The sequence below is a fragment of the Arvicanthis niloticus genome, chromosome 23 (assembly GCF_011762505.2).
Source record: "Arvicanthis niloticus isolate mArvNil1 chromosome 23, mArvNil1.pat.X, whole genome shotgun sequence".
NCBI classification, from domain to species: domain Eukaryota; kingdom Metazoa; phylum Chordata; class Mammalia; order Rodentia; family Muridae; genus Arvicanthis; species Arvicanthis niloticus.
In genome coordinates, this window is record NC_133430.1 from 37,576,356 (window position 1) to 37,599,496 (window position 23,141).

At 37.3% G+C, this 23,141-nt stretch overlaps 1 protein-coding gene across 20 annotated transcripts in view; it reads right to left on the reverse strand.

Annotated features, from left to right (window-relative positions):
• Positions 1-23,141, reverse strand: part of Gphn (gephyrin) — a 410,619-nt gene that overhangs the window by 20,456 nt on the left and 367,022 nt on the right. For all 20 annotated transcript variants that reach the window (XM_076921909.1, XM_076921924.1, XM_076921922.1 and 17 more), the window contains 2 exons: positions 20,114-20,235; positions 3,009-3,096 (listed from right to left, as the gene is read on the reverse strand). In XM_076921909.1, coding sequence (XP_076778024.1) covers positions 3,009-3,096; positions 20,114-20,235 — 210 coding nt within the window. The remainder of the gene's footprint in view (positions 1-3,008; positions 3,097-20,113; positions 20,236-23,141) is intronic.

Sequence of the window (23,141 nt, forward strand, 5' to 3'; positions counted from 1 at the left end):
AGAGCAATAGTGATAAAAACCACATGGTATTGGTACAGAGGTAGATCAATGGAATAGAATTGAAGACCCAGAAATGAATCCACACACCTATGGTCACTTGATCTTTGACAAAGGAGCTAAAACTGCCCAGTGGAAAAAGGACAGCATTTTCAACAAATGGTGCTGGTTCAACTGGAGGTCAGCATGTAGAAGAATGCAAGTTTATCCATACTTATCTCCTTGTACAAAGCTCAAGTGCAAATGGATAAAGGACCGTCACATAAAACCAGATACACTGAAACTAATAGAAGAGAAGGTGGGGAAGAACCTTGAATACTTGGACACAGGGGAAAAGTTCCTGAACAGAACACCAGTGGCTTATGCTCTAAGATCAAGAATTGACAAATGGGACCTCATCAAATTGCAAAGCTTCTGTAAGGCAAAAAACACTGTCAATAGGACAAAGCAGCAACCAACAGATTGGAAAAAGATCTTTACCAATCTCACATCGGATAGAGGGCTAATATCCAATATATACAAAAAACTCAAGAAATTAGACTTAAGACAACCAAATAACCCTATTAAAAATGGGGTACAGAGCTAAACGAAGAATTCTCAACTGAGGAAACTCGAATGGCTGAGAAGCACCTTAAGAAATGTTCAACATCCTTAGTCATCAGGGAAATGCAAATCAAAACAACCCTGAGATTCCACCTCACATAAGTCAGAATGGCCAAGATAAAAAACTCAGGTGATAGCAGATGCTGGTGAGGATGTGCCAGGCTCCGACCCTAGCATTTCCAGTAAATCTCTAGGCGATAAGGACAAAGATCATGTTCTGAGGTCTTGGGAATAGTTTGAGGTATCCTTATCTTAAAGTCTCTTTCTGGTGAATTAAAGTTCTAGTGTAAGAATCTTGAAACAGAGTAGAATAAAGAAAACCAGAGTGCCTAATTATATTAGCTTTGTTTACTTCTAAATAAAACTCTAAGATAGATGATATCTTTGTTAGCACTAATAGATTAGATTCAGATGTGTTCATCTTATGCTTACAACATTTTCGACACAACTGCCATGCCTGTGTGTACATAAGATTTTGCCTCTGTAGAGGTATAAGGAGAGACAAACATTAGATCTGCCTAGCAGCATTATCCCACAATGAGCTCCTTAGAAACTAGGATAAATTCTGTATAAAACAATCCCTAAAAATACATTTAACATTAAACAGTCCTGAATTTAGGGTATGCACTTGTGATATTAACAGCAACTTGATAGTGAAAACATGCTGCAAACCATTTCTTATAGTGCTCCCACAGTACAGATTCCCAGTGTAGTCCTTGGGTTTCATGAGATGTCTGTATTCTATGCTTTACCTGGTGCTAAAGGCTTGTGGGAGACTTTGAGGAAAGACTTACCACAGCTAATTATGTGTACCATGAATACATATCGACACTATTAACACTCCTTCAAGCTATCATTTGAAATAATAGTCTTAGATTAAGATTTTTTTTAATGGATTTTGGAAGCTAAAAATCTATTCTCAAGAGTCTGAAATCAAAGTTGTGAATGAAAATGCAGGTATTTTCTGTTCAGGTTACTGAATTTGTTTTCAGAGACAAAATAATTCATGGACCAGGATAGGTTGTAAGTTTAGACCATTTCATAACTATAGGGTGCAGGGTCCAAGATCACATATACAATTATATATTTTATATACTCTAGCTCCTAGAAAATATTAATTTAAAAACCAGGCATGGTAGTACATCTGTATCTCACTCTAGAGCTGGAAGCAGAAGGACCAGAAGTTCAAGATCATCATGAGCTATATACCAAGTACAGGGCTAGCCTGGGCTATAGGAAACCTTGACTCAAAAAATATGAATTTATTATAAAACTGTATGATGACTTTGTAATTTTTAAATTTAAGTCATTATTATGAGATAGGAGAAAATTTAGAAATAGGTACAACATTTCTAAAATACTTTTGAGATAAACCATAAACTTGATTATAGCAAGGAATATTTTACCTTAGTAACATTATTCAATAAGTCTAATAATCATAAGCTAACAATTTATTAAGACATACAAACTTAGTGATAGTATAATGCTTAAACTGAGATTTATATAAGCTTAAGATATACTATGTATAAAATACTTAGTCATATAGTAATACATATGTGTATATTTTTTCATTGCAATTATCAATCATTTAAAGAAGGCAAAAGGAACTTCTTCCTTTGGTTCTTCTTGTTGGGAGCAGAGGCTGAAGAATATGGTGGTAAGATGGATGCCTCTGTAAGGTCATGTTCAAACTGAAGAAAGGTGGATCTTTATCTTGGGCATAAATATAACATATAAAGGAAGTCCCAATGTAAAAGTAAGTGAAAAACATGTCTCCAACGTATGAGCAAAAAGCACTCTATAGTTTATGAGATTTTCCAGGACACTCTTGATATAAACACCCTGATTAGTTCCATGGTATCACTTTTAGAAAGATCAGCACTTCCTGAAGCTGTCATGCTTTTAGCTTTGTGGGATTCTGATAATGAATACTAGATGCCTACCTAGTATTATTGTTAATGGTCAGCGTTTACTTGACATAGCCTAGAATTACCTGAAAAAGGAGTCTCAATTGTCTGTACCAGGTTGGTCTGTGGGTATTTCTGTGAGGGATGGTCTTAATTATTAATTGATGTAAGACGGCCCAACCAAAAGGTGATACTATTCTCTTGATAGGTGGTCCTGGGCTAGATAAGGAAGCTAGCTCAGTATGAGCCTGCAATTGAGCCGGCAAGCAGCATCCCTTAATAGTTTCTGCTTCAAGTTCCTGCTTGAGTTCCTGCAGTCACTCCCTTGAATGATGGACCTGGAGGTGTAAGGCAACCAATTCTTTCTATCTCTGTGTTGCTTTGGGTCAGAGTGTTCTACTGTAGAAGCAGAAATCAAATCAAAACACTACCAAAACCACAATAGTGGATCAAAGGTAAAATCATAAAGTGACTAAGTTCCATGAGTCTATTTTTCCATACCTTTTCCCCCATGGATACACCTCCTGATGTGATGATGACATCAGCACGGCTGATACCCTCATTCAAGGCATTGAGTAAGTCATCTGGGCTGGAATAATAAAGACAAATATGTTAACACAGAAAGAAAGAAACAGTGCTAACTGAAAACTACTTTAAAATGTTATTGGCTTACATTATTGTGAACATAATAATGTGTTTTGTATGAAGTGGGATTCAAATGGGTCTCTACAATTAAGAGTGTAAATACTAACAGAAAAAGAACCTTATACAATGCTGAAGTAGTAGCTTCTGGCACTTTCACAAAGCTTTTTGTTCAAACAATACAGTTGAGGAGACAGTGGGGTGCTGTAGGATGTCTGAAGTACTTTGGTTTACCTACAAATATCCCATGTACTGAAAGTCATATGTCCTGAAATTCCTGGACATAGAAGTATGGTCACCCTAAGTGTTGACAGGATCACATAAGACTTTAGAGAAAGTCAGGTGCAGTGGTTCATGCCCATTATATCGGCATTCATGGAACTGAAGCAGGACGTTCACTGTTAAGTCTGAGGCCAGCTTGGGCTGCATAGTGAGATACTGTCTCAAAAAACAAACCCAAACAACAAATGAACAAAGAGTCTTTAAAGCAAGTGTCTTGGAGCCCTGAAAAATGGACTAGACTTTGACAGAAAGGAATGGGAAAGGGCTTTATAAACAAAAGGAAATGCACTGGCGAGAGCCTTGGAAGAGCAACTAAGCTTACAGTGTTACCAGATCAGAATGGACTATGGCCTGGCTAGAGTGAAGGGCGTGGCAGAAATGATTAGGTAGGATAAGAAGATTTTGGAAGTTCCCTCAAGCTTAAAAATATGAGGTTTATCAAATAAGAAGTGGAGGGGAAAAACCCAATGACTATGAAGAGCCAAGAGGACCTTGTTGGGGAAAGAAAGGATAGGAAAAAAAGAAGGCAGGCGATATGGGCTACTGTGTAAGAGTAGAGGGACAAGATGAATACTGGGGATTGAGGATAAGCAGATTCCTTTTAGCAAAGAAGGCAAGTAAGTGTACCAGGCCCTCCATGGTGTGCAGCTGAATTCTAGGGAGAATAGGTGCTTTATATCCAGCTCACACTCTCCTTTTCTGAGAACATCTTACTTGGAAGAGAGTAGTGTTTTACTTTCTGTTTGTCCTTCATGGACATTTGACACAGACATCCAAGAAGTAAGCCTGGCTTCTCATTTTCCAGGGTTGGCTTAGTCCATCTATACCTAGACCCCATTCTTTCTCTTGAGTTCCATGTGGTAACACTATAATGTCCCCAGAATTCCTCCTTTGCTTAAGGTCACTTGAGTAAAAAGTGTTTGAATACAAAGATACCTTTTATAGTGATTGAATGTATTTCCCAAATCTCCCATGTCTGTGAAGCTGGATATCCAGTCACCTTAATGAACTACTTGATAAAGGAGTGGGGCAGAACGTTATTGATGCCAGATGGATTGAGACTGCCTAAGCTTAAATCCTGGTGCTGCTACTTGCTAAATGTTAAGCCTTAGACAAGTTCATAAACCTCTTTTGCCTCAGTTTTCCATCTGTAAAGTAAGGATAAAAGAGTTGTTACCACATTGAATGATACAATATATAAAAACACTAGGAATAGTAACCAGAACATCTATGTTTCTCAGAAAGGTTAGTTGTCATTTATCCAATAGTCTGGCAAAGTACAATTTTAGGACGCCAGACATTTATTTCTTGAAAGTTCAGAGGTGATCTGAGGTTGAGGTTTAAATCCATTTATAGAGTATATAGTCCAAAAGGCAAGGCACATTTTCCTGCTTGCATCACTGGGGTTGTTGGATCTCAGAAGCAACCTCCCAAGGAGAATCTATGAATATAAACCTTGGAAAGTGCCTGTGGGAGGTTCTGCCTACCAATATAGGGACATTTGCAGGTCTTCAGTTAGATGTACAGAAGTACTTGTATGTTCACTGAAGGAAGAACCCACAGTAAAAACAAAACCAAATCCACTGTAAAGTGGATTTTAAAGTTAAACTAGTTAGACAAACATGGAAGAATGGTTGCACTGAACTAAGTACTTTAAACAGATTTTATCAGTCCTTTTCATTTTGATTTAAGGAAAAATACAGCAAATCATTCTGTTATGTGGTAGAAATAACACCTTACCATGTAGATTGTAGTTCAAGTAAATATCAACTTAACATAATTTTGTGCTGATTCAAGGAAACATTAGTTAATTTTACCAATCTTATATCATTTATAACATGCTGGCTATACAGGATTTTGAAAAGTATCTTGAAACAAAGCATCAATGACACACATTTGATCATGGGATTAATATTGTAGGTGGACTGTCTTGGCTAACTGATGATTTCAAAGAAGCATACTTTCCAGTGATTTTTCCTTATTCCTTTCATATTATTTTGGAAACTTTTTCCTATTTTGTAAAAAATAAATAAATAAAACAACCATACAAATGAACAAAACAACACAAACAACAACAACAGGTCTGTGTGATCACTTAATCATCAATGGTCCACATGAAAAATTAGTTTGCAGAAGTAAATTACAAGAGATTTTGTCCCAAATTCTTACTGTAATTTTATCTTGCTTTAAAGAAAATGCTCAATACTACTTTCCACATTGTGGCTACAAGATGAATAAAATGGTTGCTTCTCAGTTTGGAAATGTCATCTTGTCTAGCATCACAGCTGGGCCCACCATCTGGGTCTTGTCCTTCTCCATCTTCCTGTTTCCCATCTTTGACTACTTGTGTAGCACACTTCTGGTGATCAAAGATGATGGCTTAATAGATTCACATATGGCAACAACTAGAGGACTTACGATTTCATGTACACTGCATGTTAGGCTGGATGGACAGCATGACAGTTTTATGGAAAAAGAAAGTGATATTCAGGGAGCAAGGTAGTGTTAAAGTGAGACAGAAGAGTAAAGGGCAGCACTGGCTGGAACTATGGTTTCTACACACTCATTAAGAGTTTGTTCCACTCCAGCCCAAGGAGAAATAGTTGTATGAGTTTTATTTTGATGAACATATGATATATAACGAAAGGACGATTCTTATGAGACTGGATTCTTGTGTAAAAGCATAGAAAACAGGGTATGGAGTAGACATAGGTCAAGATTTTCCTGGAACGACTATCAAAACCTGCACAGATGGATGTTTGGGATAGCTATGAGAAATGAACCAATATGACTCTGAACCCTAAAATCTGATGGAAACTAATATTTTGACTAGACAGAACTTATGGACTTGTTTACAAGCCATGAATTTACTTTCCTTTTAGGACTCATTTAAAATTATAAAACATTTCATCTTAAAATATTAACAAGTGTTAATATTTTCCTATGTTCTATCTGCTTCATAGTTCTTTCACTAGACTACTTCTTCTTTTTTTTTTTTTGGTTTTTCGAGGCAGGCTTTTTCTGTGTAGTCCTGGCTGTCCTGGAACTCACTCTGTAGACCAGGCTGGCCTCCAACTCAGAAATTCGCCTGCCTCTGCCTCCCAAGTGCTGGGATTAAAGGCGTGCGCCACCACTGCCAGGCCTTCACCAGACTTCTTAAAAATTCATTTTGTGTCTGCTTATGCATCTCTAGTTGGTTTGATAGTCACTGTGTAGCTTGGACTGACCTGAACACCCTACCACCAGTGTTGAAATTACATGCATTAACTACTATACCCAACTGATTAAAAAAAAAAAAAAACCTATTTATTTATTTATTTATTTATTTATTTATTTATTTATTTGTGTGTGGCTTGACAGACACTCTTACCTGCTGTGCCATGTCACTGGTCTCTGACTTTTTAACTTTTAACCAATAAAAACTGAGTTTGCTTTTGAAGATCAAGATATCGACTTAAATAAGATGTAAATGACATTAAAATAATAGATATTAGAGTAGGAAGAAAACCTCCTGATTTTCTCAGTTTACTAAACAGAAATGAGAGTATATTAATTTTTCAAGGATCAGATAGTAAAACTGCAAAACATAATCTGTCTTGATGCTTCAGACATAATTCTCTATGTATAATCAACTGACACTGAGAAATAAAATTAATGACAATAATGCTTGTGTTTTAAAAGAACAATATACTTCCACACCTATGAGTTAATTTCACAATGCTGTTATATAGGCAGGATAGGAGAAGATACTGAGGTTGACAGACATAGGGAGATATTCAAGGTCATGTTGTTTTCATTTTTAAACTATTTTTCTAAGTGACCATAATATTCATATGGTGAAAGACACCATTTTTTATAGTCTACCTTCAGGCAAAAGCTGTCAGTATATATAAATCTTATTTGAATATGAGGATGCAGGGTCAAGTGTGATAACCTCTTTATATAATGGTGAATAAAAACATATTAAGAAAAATGGAAGCAAGTTGTATAAATTAATGAAAGTTAAGATGGAAGCAAAAAAAAATCCTGTTAATCATTTATGCAAGCCTTCTATTAAAGCAAACAGAATAATAACATTTCAAGTGTATGGAAGATAGGCCTTTCAATTTTAAGCTCAAGTTCTTTTTATTGTTAATTATAAGGAAATGCCTCAAAAGATCAGAGACTGAAGATAACTGGCAAATGTAAATAAACAAAAACTGCAGGCAGGGCGACACTAGCATCAAAGAACAATGAGAAAGGAGCTGGAGAGGCCACAGTTAAGTCAAAGCTGATATAAAGCTGACAGCATCTGTAACTAAGTGCCTTATCAAATGTTCTTGTTTTATCCAGGCTTGGCAACTGCTCTACCAAATCCTTTCACAAGGTAGGCACTTGGCAAATGTGCCAGATTAATCTTGGTTTTAAATCAATCTCTCTATAGTAGCTTTGGGAATAAACAATTATAATGACATTACAGCAAATAATAGTTTCTGAGAATGGACACGAACATACCATTTAATATTTTTATAGGGATAAATGGCACTTTCTTTGAGAGGGAACTAAGTAATGTGAAATAGGATTGTGCATTCACATGTCTGAAAGGCCATTATATAGAAGATGGAAGCAGCTTATTTCAGAAGAAACAGATTTGGCTTAGTCTTATGGAAACACATCCTGACTGTAATAATAATAACATATAAGAAGAAAATGTGCTGCCTCATAAAAATGATGTTTCTTACTAAAATAATCAAACAAAACCATGATGACTAGCTGCAAAAGATTTTACTTAAAGCATTCTCCATGAGTGAAAGACTGGTCTAGGTAACATTAGGGTATGGCAGGGCACACCTTTAATCCTAGCACTTGAGAGGCAGAGGCAGCTGAATCTCTTGAGTTAGAGGACAGCCTGATCTACAGAGATAGTTCCAGGACAGCCAGGGCTACACAAAGGAACTCTCAAAAAACCAAAACACAAACAAACAACTCCCCCCAAAACCAGTACCCTAAATATTCTGAGCCTATGAGAATATTGAAAATTATAAAAAACAGTGACTATTTTCTTTTATAATATGAAACATAGAGGAAGAAAGTGATTTGAGCACTGCAATAAGATACTATTTTATGGGTCATACTGTTCTTCCTCTCAATTTTTTTGGGGAGATACACACATACATCAATACTTATACATACATGCATACATATGCAGACAGATGATATGATAAAGAAGATGAAGGATTTTCAATTAACCAATGTGTTCCTATCAAATTTTGATATAATTTAAACTAAAACATCTTTATTTGTAGTTTGAACATACTTGTATGGTGCCTGTTATATGCTAAAGGTTGAAATGTTGTAACATACACATATGTATATGTGTGTATGTGTGTGTTTACACTGTATAAAGATGTGTCTCTGTCCTTTCTCACTTGCCCAAGGTACTTTTCTGTAGCAGTAATTGTTAACTGCTCTGTGCTCCACATGGGTCACATGCGCGCACCTGCCCAAGAGCTATTTGGATTTACGAATGAAACACATGCAAACACACACACACACACACACACACACACACACACACACACACACACCAATTAATTTTAACATGCCTTTACTAGCTGGGCACTTCTAATCCTTCCTGAGGCTAGCAAAAACTCCCCTCCGGTATTCTGGAGTTAACATCTTTAAAATCTATATTTCATCTCTGCTACCCCAAACCCAATCGGGGAAGTGGCCACTTGGAATTCTTACATGGCTGGTCCATCCTAAGCCCCTCTCATGACGATTCTTTTTTTTCTTTCCCTTCTCTCTCCCCAAGCCTGGGAATCCTAAAGTCCTGCCTCTGACTGTCCTGCCCAGCCATTGACTGTTGGCATCTTTATTTACCAATTGGAGACGATTGGGGACAGGGTTCCTCAGTGTCTCTTATATGCACACACTTGTAAGCAGTTTTGGGGACCAAAATTAACATCATAACACTAGCAGCATTAGGCCAAACCCACTTCACCTTTCTGATTGGTCTAATGACAAGCTGAACTAGTAGGAGATTCTGGAAAAGAACTGGGCTCAAAGGATTTGCGAGGTGCCAGGACTGAGTATTGGGAGGCAAACCAGGAGGCAGAATGTAGATTAGCACACATGGGTTAATTTTAAGTTTAAGAGCAAGTTGGGAACAAGCCTAAGCTAAGGCCTAAATCATTCACAATTAATAAAATGTCTCCATGTCATTACTTGGGTAGCTGGCAGGTCAAGACAGTCTGGTAGTGTGTGATATGTGTGTATGTGTGCATGTTGAGTGTGGAGACCTTAAATTGATGTACAGTGTCTCCGTCCATTGCTCTCACTCTTTATATGGAGGCAGGGTCTCTGAATTAAACCCAGAGTTCACCGATTGCTTAGTCCAGGTAGCTGACTTGCCTGCTGGGATTACAAGTGGTCCCATGCCCTTTCAGCTTTTACCTGGTTTCTGGAGCTAAGACTTACAGTACTCATATTTGTTTGTTAAGCACGTCAACCCTTGAGACATCTCCTCTGCCTCCTCTCACTTTCTGAACATTAGAGTCATTCACATATTTGACTTAAATGGAGGGGAAAAAATCTTTTCTTCAACCTAGAGCCATGACATTCATCTTCAGTTTCAGAGATGATGACTCATACCAATATCATGCTTTTTAAGTTCTAAATCTCTTGTTTAATAAAAAACACAGAAATTCCGCTTTCCTTAGTTCCATCTTTTAAATAAGTGCTAATTATGATCATAATTTTCCTTTCTCAGCTACATTATTTGTTCCCAAAGCTATGATGGTGAGATTGATTTAAAGGTATAGGCTGAAAAAAGGTACAAGAGAATTGTATCTCAAAGTACATCTACCAGAGAATTAATGTGACTTTCTGAAGACTAGTCATATGTCCTGGTTTTTCTGGCTAACCAACAAATCTGATTTCAGAGGGTACCTGCTGCTTCATTAAAATGCCTTTGCTTCTGAAAAGTTGTCTTTGCTACAAACGGTTATAATCCTGAGCAGCAAAAAATTATTTTTGCTTTACATGAAGTCTGCTATAAAATTCAAGACCAAGGTAAAGCCTTTAACCAAGTTTATAAAATTTAAAGTGGGAAAGGGAGGTGCCCCTGAGGGAGAGGAAGGAAGGTATAGAAAAAGGTGGGACTCAGGTAAAGGTGACTAACAGTATATAAGAGATCTGATAGGGAAATGAGGAAAAGGGAAAGAAGAGTAAAATAAAATAAGGATGTCTGAACAAGCCACAAGGAACCATACTATTAATTGGTTACCTAAAAACTCCACTGTAATATACATAATTCTGTATATAAATATACATATATAGCTTTAATGAGCTTTTCTCACTTGAGCTGATGATGCTTTTTGCAAGAGATACAGACCACCTAGCAAAAATGCTAATACCAGACATGACAAGCTGTCTTTTGAATTGTTGCTCAGGGCTGTCTAAAAGACTCCCCAAACATACAGCTTATTGCTGTTACCTTTTGTGCCCTCAAGAGGTAGAAGGAATAGATCCTATTCCTGAAGAGACCAGGCCCTTCAGAAACAGGACAGAGACACCCCTGAGTGGGAACTGATCTCAATGTCCCTTCTCTGATGACTAGCTTTCATGGTACCTGAAGCATTATGTAATGTTACAAAGGAGGGAGGTAGCCAACAGTCCTAACTAGCTATGACACCTATGAACCACATCAATGACCAGCATGGCATGATAACCCTAAGGATGGAGTAGTGGTACACATACCTTGACTGTAACTAACATCTCACTAATTGTTAACTAATTGTTAACCTACAATTGTTAACTTATTAAACCATCATAATCCCTAACAATAATTTATAAATCCTTGTCCTTATACTTACAAATAAATCTAGTCTTCACCTCTCATCAAGGAAACTTCTCTTGCAGCAGACTGAGACTGCTACAGAAAACTAAAACCAATCAAAAGGCAGAGTTGAAGAGCCCCAAAGGATACAATACAAGTTGTAGAGTCCCAAAAGATACAATTACACAATACTGTCACACTTAAGGCTCAGGGAACACTGTGGAAGGGGATGGGCAAGATGATAAGAGCCAGAACATAGTTTCTTGTCGGAGTGTGTCTCTGAATAAGTAATATCAGAAGCTGCACCAATTAAATCTCTCACCAACATGACTGCTCAAACATGAGCTGAACTAGGATGACAGCAAGCAACATGCCAAAGTGAATAGAAGTTCACAAGGCCTCAGCCCTTCACAAGGAACTGTAGGCAACTGAATTGGGAATGGAAGAGGTGCCGTTCTCTAGGGAAGAGCACACCAAGTAGCTGTCCAGTACAAAGCAGTTAACCTTGAAAACATATATACAAGTAGCATTATACACACTGAGCAGGTTATATTTAGCAATATGTATGTGTCTACATTTATGCATGCAATAACAATTAATGAAAAAAGGCCATGAACCTGAAGGAGAACAGAGTAGAGATAGATTGGAGAGTTTGGGGGTGGGGGAAAGGGAAGAGAGAAATGTTGTAGTTATAATCTCAGCTTCCTTGCTCAAACTTCAAAGTACTCAGAAAGCAAATACATTTTTTATTTTAAAGTGCTTAATATAAAAACAGATGGCCAACATCTGCTAATTAGGTTTTTGTTTTGTTTTAAGATGAATGAAGTTGGCAGACTGTGGGAAGTCCTAGGTCTTGTGGATTAAAGAATAAATGCAGTTAATAAATACCCAAACAACAAAAGCAGCTTGGGGGCATTTACTAATTTCTTCAAAGAGTAAGGATAACTACAAGCATTTTCTGAGCATTAGTTCATATACTGCATAACACATGTGCTATACATGGCTGTTATTTCCCTCTACTTCCACAAGATATTTTGGCACTATGCAGTTATAAAAAGAAAAGAAAACAAGGTCAAGCTTTGAAGCCAGTAGCTAGTGCAGACAACATTTAAAAAATTAGAATACTAGGTGTGGAGGTGCATAACTTTAATCTCAGCAGTTTGGACATAGCTAGGAGTTAGGAGATAGATCACTGTGAGTTTGAGGCTAGCCTAGTCTACACAGGGAGATCCAGCCCAGCTACAGCTACATAGTAAGACCTTGTAAAAAAAAATTAAGAAAAATAAATGAAATAAGTAGTGATAATATTATTGACTGAATTCAGATATATTGATTAAAATGAGTATATTATATGTGTGTGTGTATGAAATATATAAGTGAAACATAATAATCAGACCTGGTTGAGGGGCTTTAGGAAAGTTTGTGAGGTTAGTGTAGTGTCAGGTTCAAAAGAAACAGGATAAATGGCTTTCCGTGGTGTCTATTAGTATACCCAAGCTCATGCCAGCCTTCAGCCTCTCAGCTTCTCAGATACTGTCACAGAGTCCATGCTGCCTTCCTGGCCCTTCTTACCCTGTCCACTGCCATAAACATCTCCAGCTCATCAGCATCCTTTCCTCCAGCTCTTCATTCCCATATGACGCTGCCATTTCAGCCATCTGTTCTTTGCTGTCTGTCTGTCTGTCTGTCTGTCTGTCTGTCTGTCTGTCTTCTTTTGGTCCTCTCCTTGCTCTCCACCACCTCCTCCTCTCTCCTCTCTCGGCCTGGTCCTATCTGCTGGCCTTGTTTACTTTCTCTTCCTCATCTGGACCCTTCCACATGCTCTACAATAAAAGCCTTTCGGTCAACCAGATTTGGAGCCCTCATGTTATACTTTATATAGAAAGGAAATTCCTACTGGTATAGCACTATCTAGAGATAACTTCTTGAGGAAACAAAATATCAAGGCTTAAGGATTCAGAAAGGCAACTGTAATAGGCACTAAAGAAGTCTCCCATTAAGAATGAGAAGACTATCTTTTAATTAAATGCATGTTCATTAAAGTATGAAGAATTCTTTGTTAATGAGAAAAATGAAGAGTTTTTCAATAAATGATAAAAAATCTGCTGATCAAAATTTAAAACTATATTTTGAACAGAAAAGAGTTCACTTCAAAAGAAGTAGGCAGTTTATAAATAACCAATTAAAGTGAAATCTAAATTCTTCCTAGTTGATTAGAAAAGTCCCACTTTAAAGAACTTTAGGGAAGCACTAAGAAGTTAAACCTGTTTGGCTCACAAATTGGAAGCTGCAAGGCTTTGCCCAAGTAATCAATGTACTATTAAGTCTATCTTGATAATTTTTACACAATGTGCCAGTTTTATAAGAATCCAATTTGCTGTCTCAGTACTTGTTAATCTTCCACTTTGTGCTTTAATGTGAAGAGGCAGCTTTACAAACTGGCAGTTGCAAGGCTGAAATTCAAATACAGTCTAAAACAAAGCCAAGTAACTCAGCAGGATTTGCGTGGGGCTGGCTTCTAAGAAGTCTTCTTTTCTAGAAGGGGGAACATTTTACTTAATTACAGGAAGGAATTCAAGTCAAGACGCTATGCTGTGTCTTAAGCTGAGGTACAAACAGTATAATAGTTAAAAACAGTTTTTGGAATGAAATGAATTCAATTAATACTTAACTTAATTTTTTAAATTAAAAGTGATTTTATTTCATGTGTGTGTTTTGCTTGTGTGTATGTATGTGCCGGAGAATGTCAGGAGAGAGCTTTGGATCCCCGGGGATTGGAGTTATAGACTGCCATAGCCTCCATGTAGGTGAGAGGAACCAAATCCGGGCCCTCATAACAAGTACTCTTAACAATTGAACCAATTCTGCAGCCTTGAATGTAATTTAATTTAATTAAGGTTGCATGCAAAGTGAAGACAGTATAGGAAAAGATGGCCAGATCGTCCAGTCCAAGAGATGTACCCTCACCAATTGCTGCGGACATAGTGACTATCAACACATACTTTGTCCTATTAATGGAGAAGCTTACTATTATTTGTTGAGAAAGTACACACACTGACTCAATATAACAAATTCTTCACCTACTATAGCTATATACATGATAGCAACTAGAAAGAAAATATAAAAGTTGAAACTCACATATGCCCAGATGACCAATATTTTAACTAACTGTTGGCCACAACTCTGTATTTCCTGGCATGAAATGGCATTCAGTAACTCATGCCGTCTAGTAGGACAAACAGGCTGACTGGTTACTGAACCAGACAGTTCTCATCTGTTTTGTCTAAGCTTGACTAGTTTTGTATTCAAAGAAGGGAAGACAGGACTTGGGAGCCAATGATGTTACAGAATGAGGACAGAAAGCCATAGGAATGGAGAGCCATAGGAAAACTTGCCTTAGGAGAACGGACATAGGAAGAAAAGCTTCAAAAGCCAAGAAAGCATAGATTACAAATGGCAGGATATAAAACTGTGCTAAAGAGGCCTAATAGCTGTTGTATTTTTATTTTATTATTTATTGATTGATTTAGTTTTCGGTTATTTGAGACATGGTTTTTCTGTGTAGCCCTGGCTGTCCTGGAACTTACTCTGTAAATCAGGCTGGCCTCAAACTCAGAGATATGCCTGCCTCCAGTTCCTAAATTCTGGGATTAAAGATTAAAAGCCACTGCCTGGCTAAACATACTATTTTAACAAAGTGTTGCTCAAGTGAAGAGAATCAACACTAATAACAGTGGTACTACTGTGTGCTATGTGACAGCCTTTATTATTTCTCTTGATTTCTTTCTTTTTAATTCTATTTTTGAAATCTGAGTTTAATATCTGAAATGTTTTGAAAGTATTTTTATTATTAGGCTGTAACTCCTCAGTGCTAAGATACATATCTCTCTTACCTTTGTATTTTTAATAACAACTTACTTAAAACTTACAGTTGGATGCACTGAATTTACTGCATTGTTGCTACTTTCTGTAACCCATGGACCAGCAGCTTGGGATAAACATACAAGTTTGTTAGTGTTAGGTCCAGAAGGATCCCTACTCCCCCAAATTCCGGTGCTCATTCTCCTCTACCAAAGGAGCCAGTTCCTCCTCCCTGTCAGAAGGGACAAATGGCTCTCAGTGGTGCCTATTAGCATACCACAGATATGCTGGCCTCCAGGTGTCTAGTTCTCCCCTCCCTTCCCTAAACTTCTTCAGCCCCACTCCAGCTTCTCATCCTTTTAACCCTGCTATTTCATCCTTTCTCTTGCTCCCCTCTCTTAGTTATTTCTTTCTTTCCTTCTCATGCACACTCCCTGCCCCCCATGGCCAAGATTGGTCTGTTATTTGTGTTCAGTTCACTACTTTATCTCCCAGCTCTGGGCTCTTCCAGATGTCCCTAGCTGTCTCTCCATGCCTCATATCTACAATTGAAACAGTCCCCTTAACCATACCTTGGAGCAGTGACACCCTCACTTTTTACAGTTAGAAAGTCTTAGCCCAACACGTAGCTTATATCGAGATACAATGAATGTTTCCTGGTGACTGACTACACAATGAGTAAGCTGTATCACTCTTAATTCTAGTCTCCCTCAGCCATTAGCCATCTGATACACCACAATCAAATTATTTTTCTAAAATAATGACTTACTATACCACTCCTGCTTTTAAAAAAAAGCTTCAAATTCAACTAATTTGGGCAATTCTAACCCCAAATATGTGCCAACTTTATGTGTATTCTTTCTACTCCCAATGTTTTGTTCTAATCAGTCTGGCCTATTATTGTAAAATTTATGGCTCCTATTTGGATTAACACATCATCTTTTTCTATCTAGATACTACTAATCCTTCAAATTCTTGGACTCTATAAAATATGTTCTGACCACCTAAGCTTAGAGTTGTTGCAGCTCTTCTGACATATTTTTATCACGTTTTCAAAATTATAGCAAGTTGTAAATGATTAACTTCAAGAAATTTAGATTCCATTTTTCCCTCTGCACTAATTAGCTTTATAATGTTAGATGAATTTCTTAACATTGTTGGGTTTCAAAATTAGACTTTAAGAAAAAAAAAAGAAGACAAACCAAAACCCTAGAAACTCCAACGTATTGTGTTCCTTACAGTGTGAGCAAAATATAGAGAATATATTTTAATGTAGACTTGTTATTTCTAGAACACTTAAAAAATAGTGAAAAGCTATTTGAAGCCTTCCTCTTATAATTCTCACTGATGTATTAACTCGCTTTCTTCTTTTAAACAGAAAGTACACAAGGCCTAGGCAAATGTCATAGCGCTGCAGAAGTGGCCCAGAGTTTAAAGCATCGGCTGTGCTTTCAGAGGATCTGAAACAAGTTTGGTTTCTAGCACCCACAAAGCAGCTCACAACTGCCTAGAACTGCAGACCTAGGGACCTAGTGCCCTCTTTGGTCACCACAGCACTAGGCACACATGCTGTATAGACATACATGCAGGCAAAATATCCATACAGATATTAAACAAAAAATAAATAAATAAATGATGGGCAAACTTTAGGTCAAATTGGTTTAAACAGTTATAATGCTCTTGTATTTTATATTGACTGAAAACACCAGGAAAATGACAAGAACAAGAGCTACAAAGTATAGTCATACGGGACTAAAGCCACACTCGGGACTTTTCAGATGACAAGAACACAAGGATCACTTTCTACCCCCATCGGTCAGAGCTTAGCATAGGTCTGTGCTTGAAAACATTCCTGAGCTGTTTCTCACCCAGAGTTCCTCCCATGATTACTTGTTTCCTTGCAGAGCTTCTCACAGAGGCTTCTATATAACAATATTTGCTTTCATTAGAGAAGGGAATATATAGCAAAGAGAATGAAGAGACAACCTACACAGAATATCAATAGCTGTACAGTGATGTACCTTGTTTCCCTTGCTAAATTCCCAGTACAGATTTTCATTAGAAAAGCAGCAAATTCTTTCCTCCCACATTCCACCTCTGAGTTCTAAACCATTCATCTAAGCTTCTTTAATACAGCACTCAAAGACTGAAAAAGTCTGTATTAGCAACACTCAAACAACAACCCTGTTCTCAATTTTATATAACGTATTGTTACCAAATAAAAGGATATACACTAGAAAGTGGCATATTTCTCTGAATTGTCCAATATAATGGTTTTTATAGTTTGTTGTTCATTATACTTTCAAAGTATGCTTTGAGGTTAAATTTAAAATCAACATTATAACATCATCAGGAAATGCCTATCACAAATTAATTAAGAACTTTACATCAGTGTTAGATCATAGACCCCTCTCCCATCTCAGCCTCCCCTACTCCCTCAGCTCTCTCTGGGGCAGAGAGTTGATAAAGCATGCTGTGTGTTCTAGCAGTTTCCCTCCTTGCAGTTGGAAACATCCTTGAATTATAACTTTACTTTCAGTGCCTTGTGACTTCTGGCATGTAGGCTAGGTTACCATAATATGGAACTTTTATCCTCCCACCCTGAAAATTCCCTTCATTCCTGAATCTGGAAGGAATGAAAGGCCTGTGTCCCTTGAGGGCCTTGATGTTATCTCTTCTAATTGCTCTCCTACTTCAGGATCTCATCACTCATGAGTCTGTAAGTCTCTTAACGAAGGACAATTCAGTCCCTTTCCACAAACCTGCTTTCTAAAAAACTTATATCTATTAGTACACCAACACAAGAGTACTTTAAAGGTGTTTTATAGTAAGATAATGTCAGTAATATAGTCTACCAAGTACCTAAGTACCTTAAAAAAGAAAAAAGAAAAAGAAAGAAGAAAAAAAGAGAAAGATTTCCCCCAAACCAAACCCAAAACAAAACAAACAAAAAATAAACAAAACCAAACATGGCTACAGTGGCCAAGACCCTTGGTAAACAGAAGTTTGCCTGTGCTACATAACACACATGTACACACATGCATGCACATTACATACCCCATGGAAAACATCCAACCAAACCAATGTGGAAAGTGCAGAATGGAAGTAAGAATACATAGAAGTATGGGTCAGAACAGTGCGATTCAGAGCTAGGATATGTAATAATGTGAATAAGAACTAAGCTCCCTCACCTTTACATGTTGTAAACAGTTTATAATGCACTTGAGGAAGGGCCTGCACCATTGTTTGGTGGGAACAAAGACTTTTTCTGCTAAATTTGTTTCTTATTTATTTTATCCTTGTGGTTTTAAAACTCTTAAATCCATCCTACTTCTTCTCAGGTGTGTGTGTGTGTTCTTTAAGCTTCTATCTATGTCAATATTGGTTTTAGGTATTTGAAATTTATATTAAAAGACAGATTACTGATTAGGTCCAAATTCAAAGAACTCGGTATTTTTCTCCTGTTGTGAAGCTCTTCCCAATTTCTTTCTAGGAGGTGGGTCTCTGATACTACGTGACTTGCAAAGTAGTCATCAGCTATGGGCTTCTTTAAACAGCCAGGAGAACACAAGAGTAAGGATTTTTAAAAGGAATGAAGTTTAAAGACACCTCAAACAATCTCAGGAAAGAACTTTAAAAAGTTACTCATATGATATTGATGCTCAAGATTTGGACTGTGGCCACTTCCCATCTAGCATGGGTTAATAATATTACTACAACATACTTTGTGAACTGAGGTCCAGAGCCTCATCTTAAAGAAAGGACCAATGCATACTGAGCTTTCTGCAGTGGTAAGGAAGATAGGGAGACACTGGTGACAGATACATGGTATCCATCACGCCAGTGGATCTTGTTTTGTCTTTACTAGGTTGATTATTCCTACAAGTAGTGACACTTGTGGAGAACAGGAGTCTGCACCTTATGAAAAGGGTTGAGAGCTGTTGCTCAGCAGTGGGATGCTCAGAGATGGAGACTTGTTTTTTAAATGATGAGACATATCATTGGCAACTGAAAGAAACATTTGGAGAATTTACTAAAGGTTTGAACTGACTTGGTAGGTAGGGCAATGTGTTTTAAATATGAGCAGGTATAGTTAATGCACCTCTTTTGCACTTAAATAGGTGAAGCTGGAAGAAATTTGGGTTACACAAAGATACAAAATTAAGCCCAAGGAAAACAACTGTGCTTAAATGTCAAAGAATCAGGTAATAACTAGTTTTGATAGATTTTCTTGGCTTCTTATTTGTGTTTCTAATGTCTTTCTTGAAATAAAACTGTGAGCAGTAATGGCATCATCACCCTTATTCACCAGGATAAAGCCAATTACATTGATATATTATATATAAAAAACCCTTCAATTTAACACACCACAGCAAACTGAAATATTTCTCCTTTTTTTTTTTTTTTTTTTTTTTTTTTTTTTTTTCTTGCGAGTCAAGGGTTTCTCTGTGTAGTCCTGGCTGTCCTGGAACTCACTCTGTAGACCAGGCTGGCCTCAAACTCAGAAATCCACCTCCCTCTGCCTCCCAAGTGCTGGGATTAAAGGCGAGCGTCACCACTGCCCAGCTATATTTCTCCTTTTGTAATACCTATTTTAAGAAATATTTATTCCGCTGGGCAGTGGTGGTGCACACCTTTAATCCCAGCACTTGGGAGGCAGAGGCAGACGAATTTCTGAGTTTGAGGCCAACCTGGTCTACAGAGCGAGTCCCAGGACAGCTAGGGACTATACAGAGAAACCCTGTCTCGAAAAAAACAAAACAAAACAGCAACAACAACAAAAAAGCAAAAAAAAAAAAAAAAAAAAAGAATGAAAGAAAAAAAGAAATTTTTATTACTAATATAGTCTATGCATCTTTATAATCCTTAGGCTTCTGAAGAATGTGACCAATGAAAACCACATTGTTCAATCTGTCTCTTTAGCACCAAATCTAGCTACCCCAGTAATCTAGACATTTATATTTCAGAATAACTACCTTTGAAAACAAAATGTTGTACTTACTTGTCTCCTACAATCCCCAGGTTGATTGTTGGGTAACCATGTTCCTGAATTGTTGCTAGAAGTGTTGATCGATTGCTGTCCCGAATCTTTCCTGGTAATAGGTCATCTTCAGGATTTAACAGCTACAATGTGAAAAAAGTAAAACACGAATTATTTTCTTATCTAATGTTGCTATTATATTATAATGGAAGAAATTCGATGTTAATTAGTTTAGCATCTGGTTATCTATGGCAGCATCCAGCATGTAGAATTATGCTCAAAGGATCTTTGAATAACTATTGTTTAAGTAAAGGAGAATGGTAGCTGGGCAGTGGGCTAGATTTCACACTAGCTTTGGCTATACTTTGGCAATAGTGTCAAGGAGAAACTGGGCTTTCCTAGAAACTGATGATTATAATACTATCTTCCAGTTTATCTTAAAATAACTTTTATGTGTATGAGTATTTTGCTTGCATGAATGTCTGTGCTTGTGTTCCTGGTACCCACAAAAGCCAGAAGACAGCACTGGATTCCCTGGAATTGGACTTACAGGTGTTTGTGGGCTGGGAGTCAAACCTTGGTCCACAGAAAGGGCAGCCAGTGTTCTTAACTACTGAGGCATTTCTCTAGCCCTCTTCCAATTTATCTGACAATGAGAATATCTGATATTCTCAAGTTTGAAGAGAAAAACCATTTGCTTTTTTTTCTTTCAAGCTTTCTAGTCTCTTTTCTGAAGTGGAGTCAATAGTATTAAAGGAAAACTTCTTTGAAAAAAACCTATTTTGTGTCTGAACACAAACTTAAACAAGGAATACAGACATATTCCATTATCTATCTATCTATCTATCTATCTATCTATCTATCTATCTATCTCAACAATTCCATCTCTCTGAGTTAATATCTACTACTGGTGCCAAAAAAACAGAAGAAAACTTACTTATGTTAGGATATTTTAATAAGGAGTCAGCTTAGTCAGTATAGTAGGAACAACTTTTTTTTTTTTTTAAGTAGATTCAGACTAAATACAAATTACCCAGGACAGTTTTACAGACAGATTACACAAAGAACAAGTGGAACCAGAAGATTAGAACATATTGCCAAAGTTAGTAAGAGACCAGGCAGAGCAATTCAGTTGGAAGCTGAGAAAAACCATATTGAATCAGTCAGCATGGAAGATTAGATTGTATGGAGGCTAGAAGCTTCCATGCCTAGGCCTAGGGAGAGTTAGACTAGAGAAGGAAACGCTCTGGGATCACTCAGCCTAAGCTGTGTATTCACACAGCTTGAGTGTGGCTCTCATTTCATCACTTTCATCTGAGAAAATACAAGAGGGTAAAGGTACTTGCCCAAAGTCTGATAGCCTGAGTTCGGTCCTTGAGACTCATGTATAGGCAAGGAGAGAAATGATTACACAAAGTTCTACTTTTACCTTCCCAAATACACTATAGCATGTATGCACCTCAATCCTCCCTAATAATAATAAATAAAGTGAGAGGCAGATAGAGAAAAGAGAGAGAAAAGGGAAAGTAAGAAAAACATATACTTAAGTTTCAGAAAGATTTTATTTTAAGGTGCTAAGGATCAAACTCAGGGCCCCATGTACTATAGTACTGAGATTCAACCTCAGACCTAAAATACTACTTAGAAGTAGACTGAGAAGGAGGCAGAAGGGAAGTCTACTATCTCAGAGACTTTGTCTGTTAATACATGGAATACCCAGGGCAATAACCACAGTCTCCCCTTTAATCTTCTTTCTGATTCATTAGAGATGTTATGTATCCAGATTTTTGGCTTCATGTTAAGAAGTAGTGGTTTTGAAACTATTTTCTTCTAAGATCATGGACACATTTATTTAATTGCAGCTCCAAGTGGGCTACAAAGGTGCAAATGATTGTTTCAGAAAGTCACCTGCTTGACAAATTTTACCAGTCTCTTCTTGGACTGTCCTCACTAAATCTCCTTGAGAACCACGAAAAAACCAACTTCAGTTCTCAAAATCGGGTATGTACTTTGTTGTAACTCACTCCCTTTAAGATACTACTGAGATTTTGTAATATGGTAGAGAAATATGTCATCTCAAAATATGCCACTTTGGTATAAAGATGAATTTTGATCTGAAGGCAACTGAGAAGTGTAAGAGTTTCTCAGCAAAGAGCAAGTATAATAGCTCTTTGAGGCCAGGTGTGGTGGTGCAGACCTGTATTCCAGTGCCTGGGAGCTGGAGGCAGGACAGTTAGGAGCTCAAGGTCATCTTTAGCCACATAGACATTAGCTATATGAGACCTTGTCTCAATGCCCACCCTCCAAAACCCATCAATCAAGAAATGCAATACGTTAAAGGAAAGGATTCAGGCAAGAAGTCTTGTCAGTAAGGTTTTCTTTTTTGTTATGCTGCACTTCACTGAATTCCTTTAGCCTCTTTATTCAGGGGATACAGTGGTTTGAATTCTAAATGTCCCCTTGTAGCCTCATATACATTTGGACCACAGTTGGTAGTGTTGTTTGGGGAATTATGCAACTTTGTTAGAGGTTTGGTCTTGCTGGAGGAAGTAAACCACTGGGGGCCAGCTTTGAGGTTTCACAGCCATATCTTACTTCCTATTTTCTTTCTCTGTTTCCTGTGTGTAGATGATTATGTGATGAACCAGCTTCTTGTTCCTAGGGATTGTAGACTCTAGCTCCCTAGAACAGTGTGCTAAAACAAACCCTCAAATTGCCTCTGCTCATGGTATTTTATCACAGCCATAGAAAAGTAACTAATACAGATTTCTTTGTTAATGAGTTCACTCATTTTGAATTATGATATTTTTGGTTGAACTCCCAAAGTTAGTTATTTTTGTCATAAAATAAAGACCTTAGGACATTTTGTTTATTTGATCAGATATGTGCTAATTTTTTCCTGTGGTGAAGAGCTGCTAGAGTTTCCATTTGATGCCAGTAAGCATCTTCTCTACCAACTGACTACATTTCTATCTGTTTCTAACATTGATTATTAGTCTATAATCCATGTATGTTATTTGATAAACTAGACTGGAGAGAGATTTCTTTA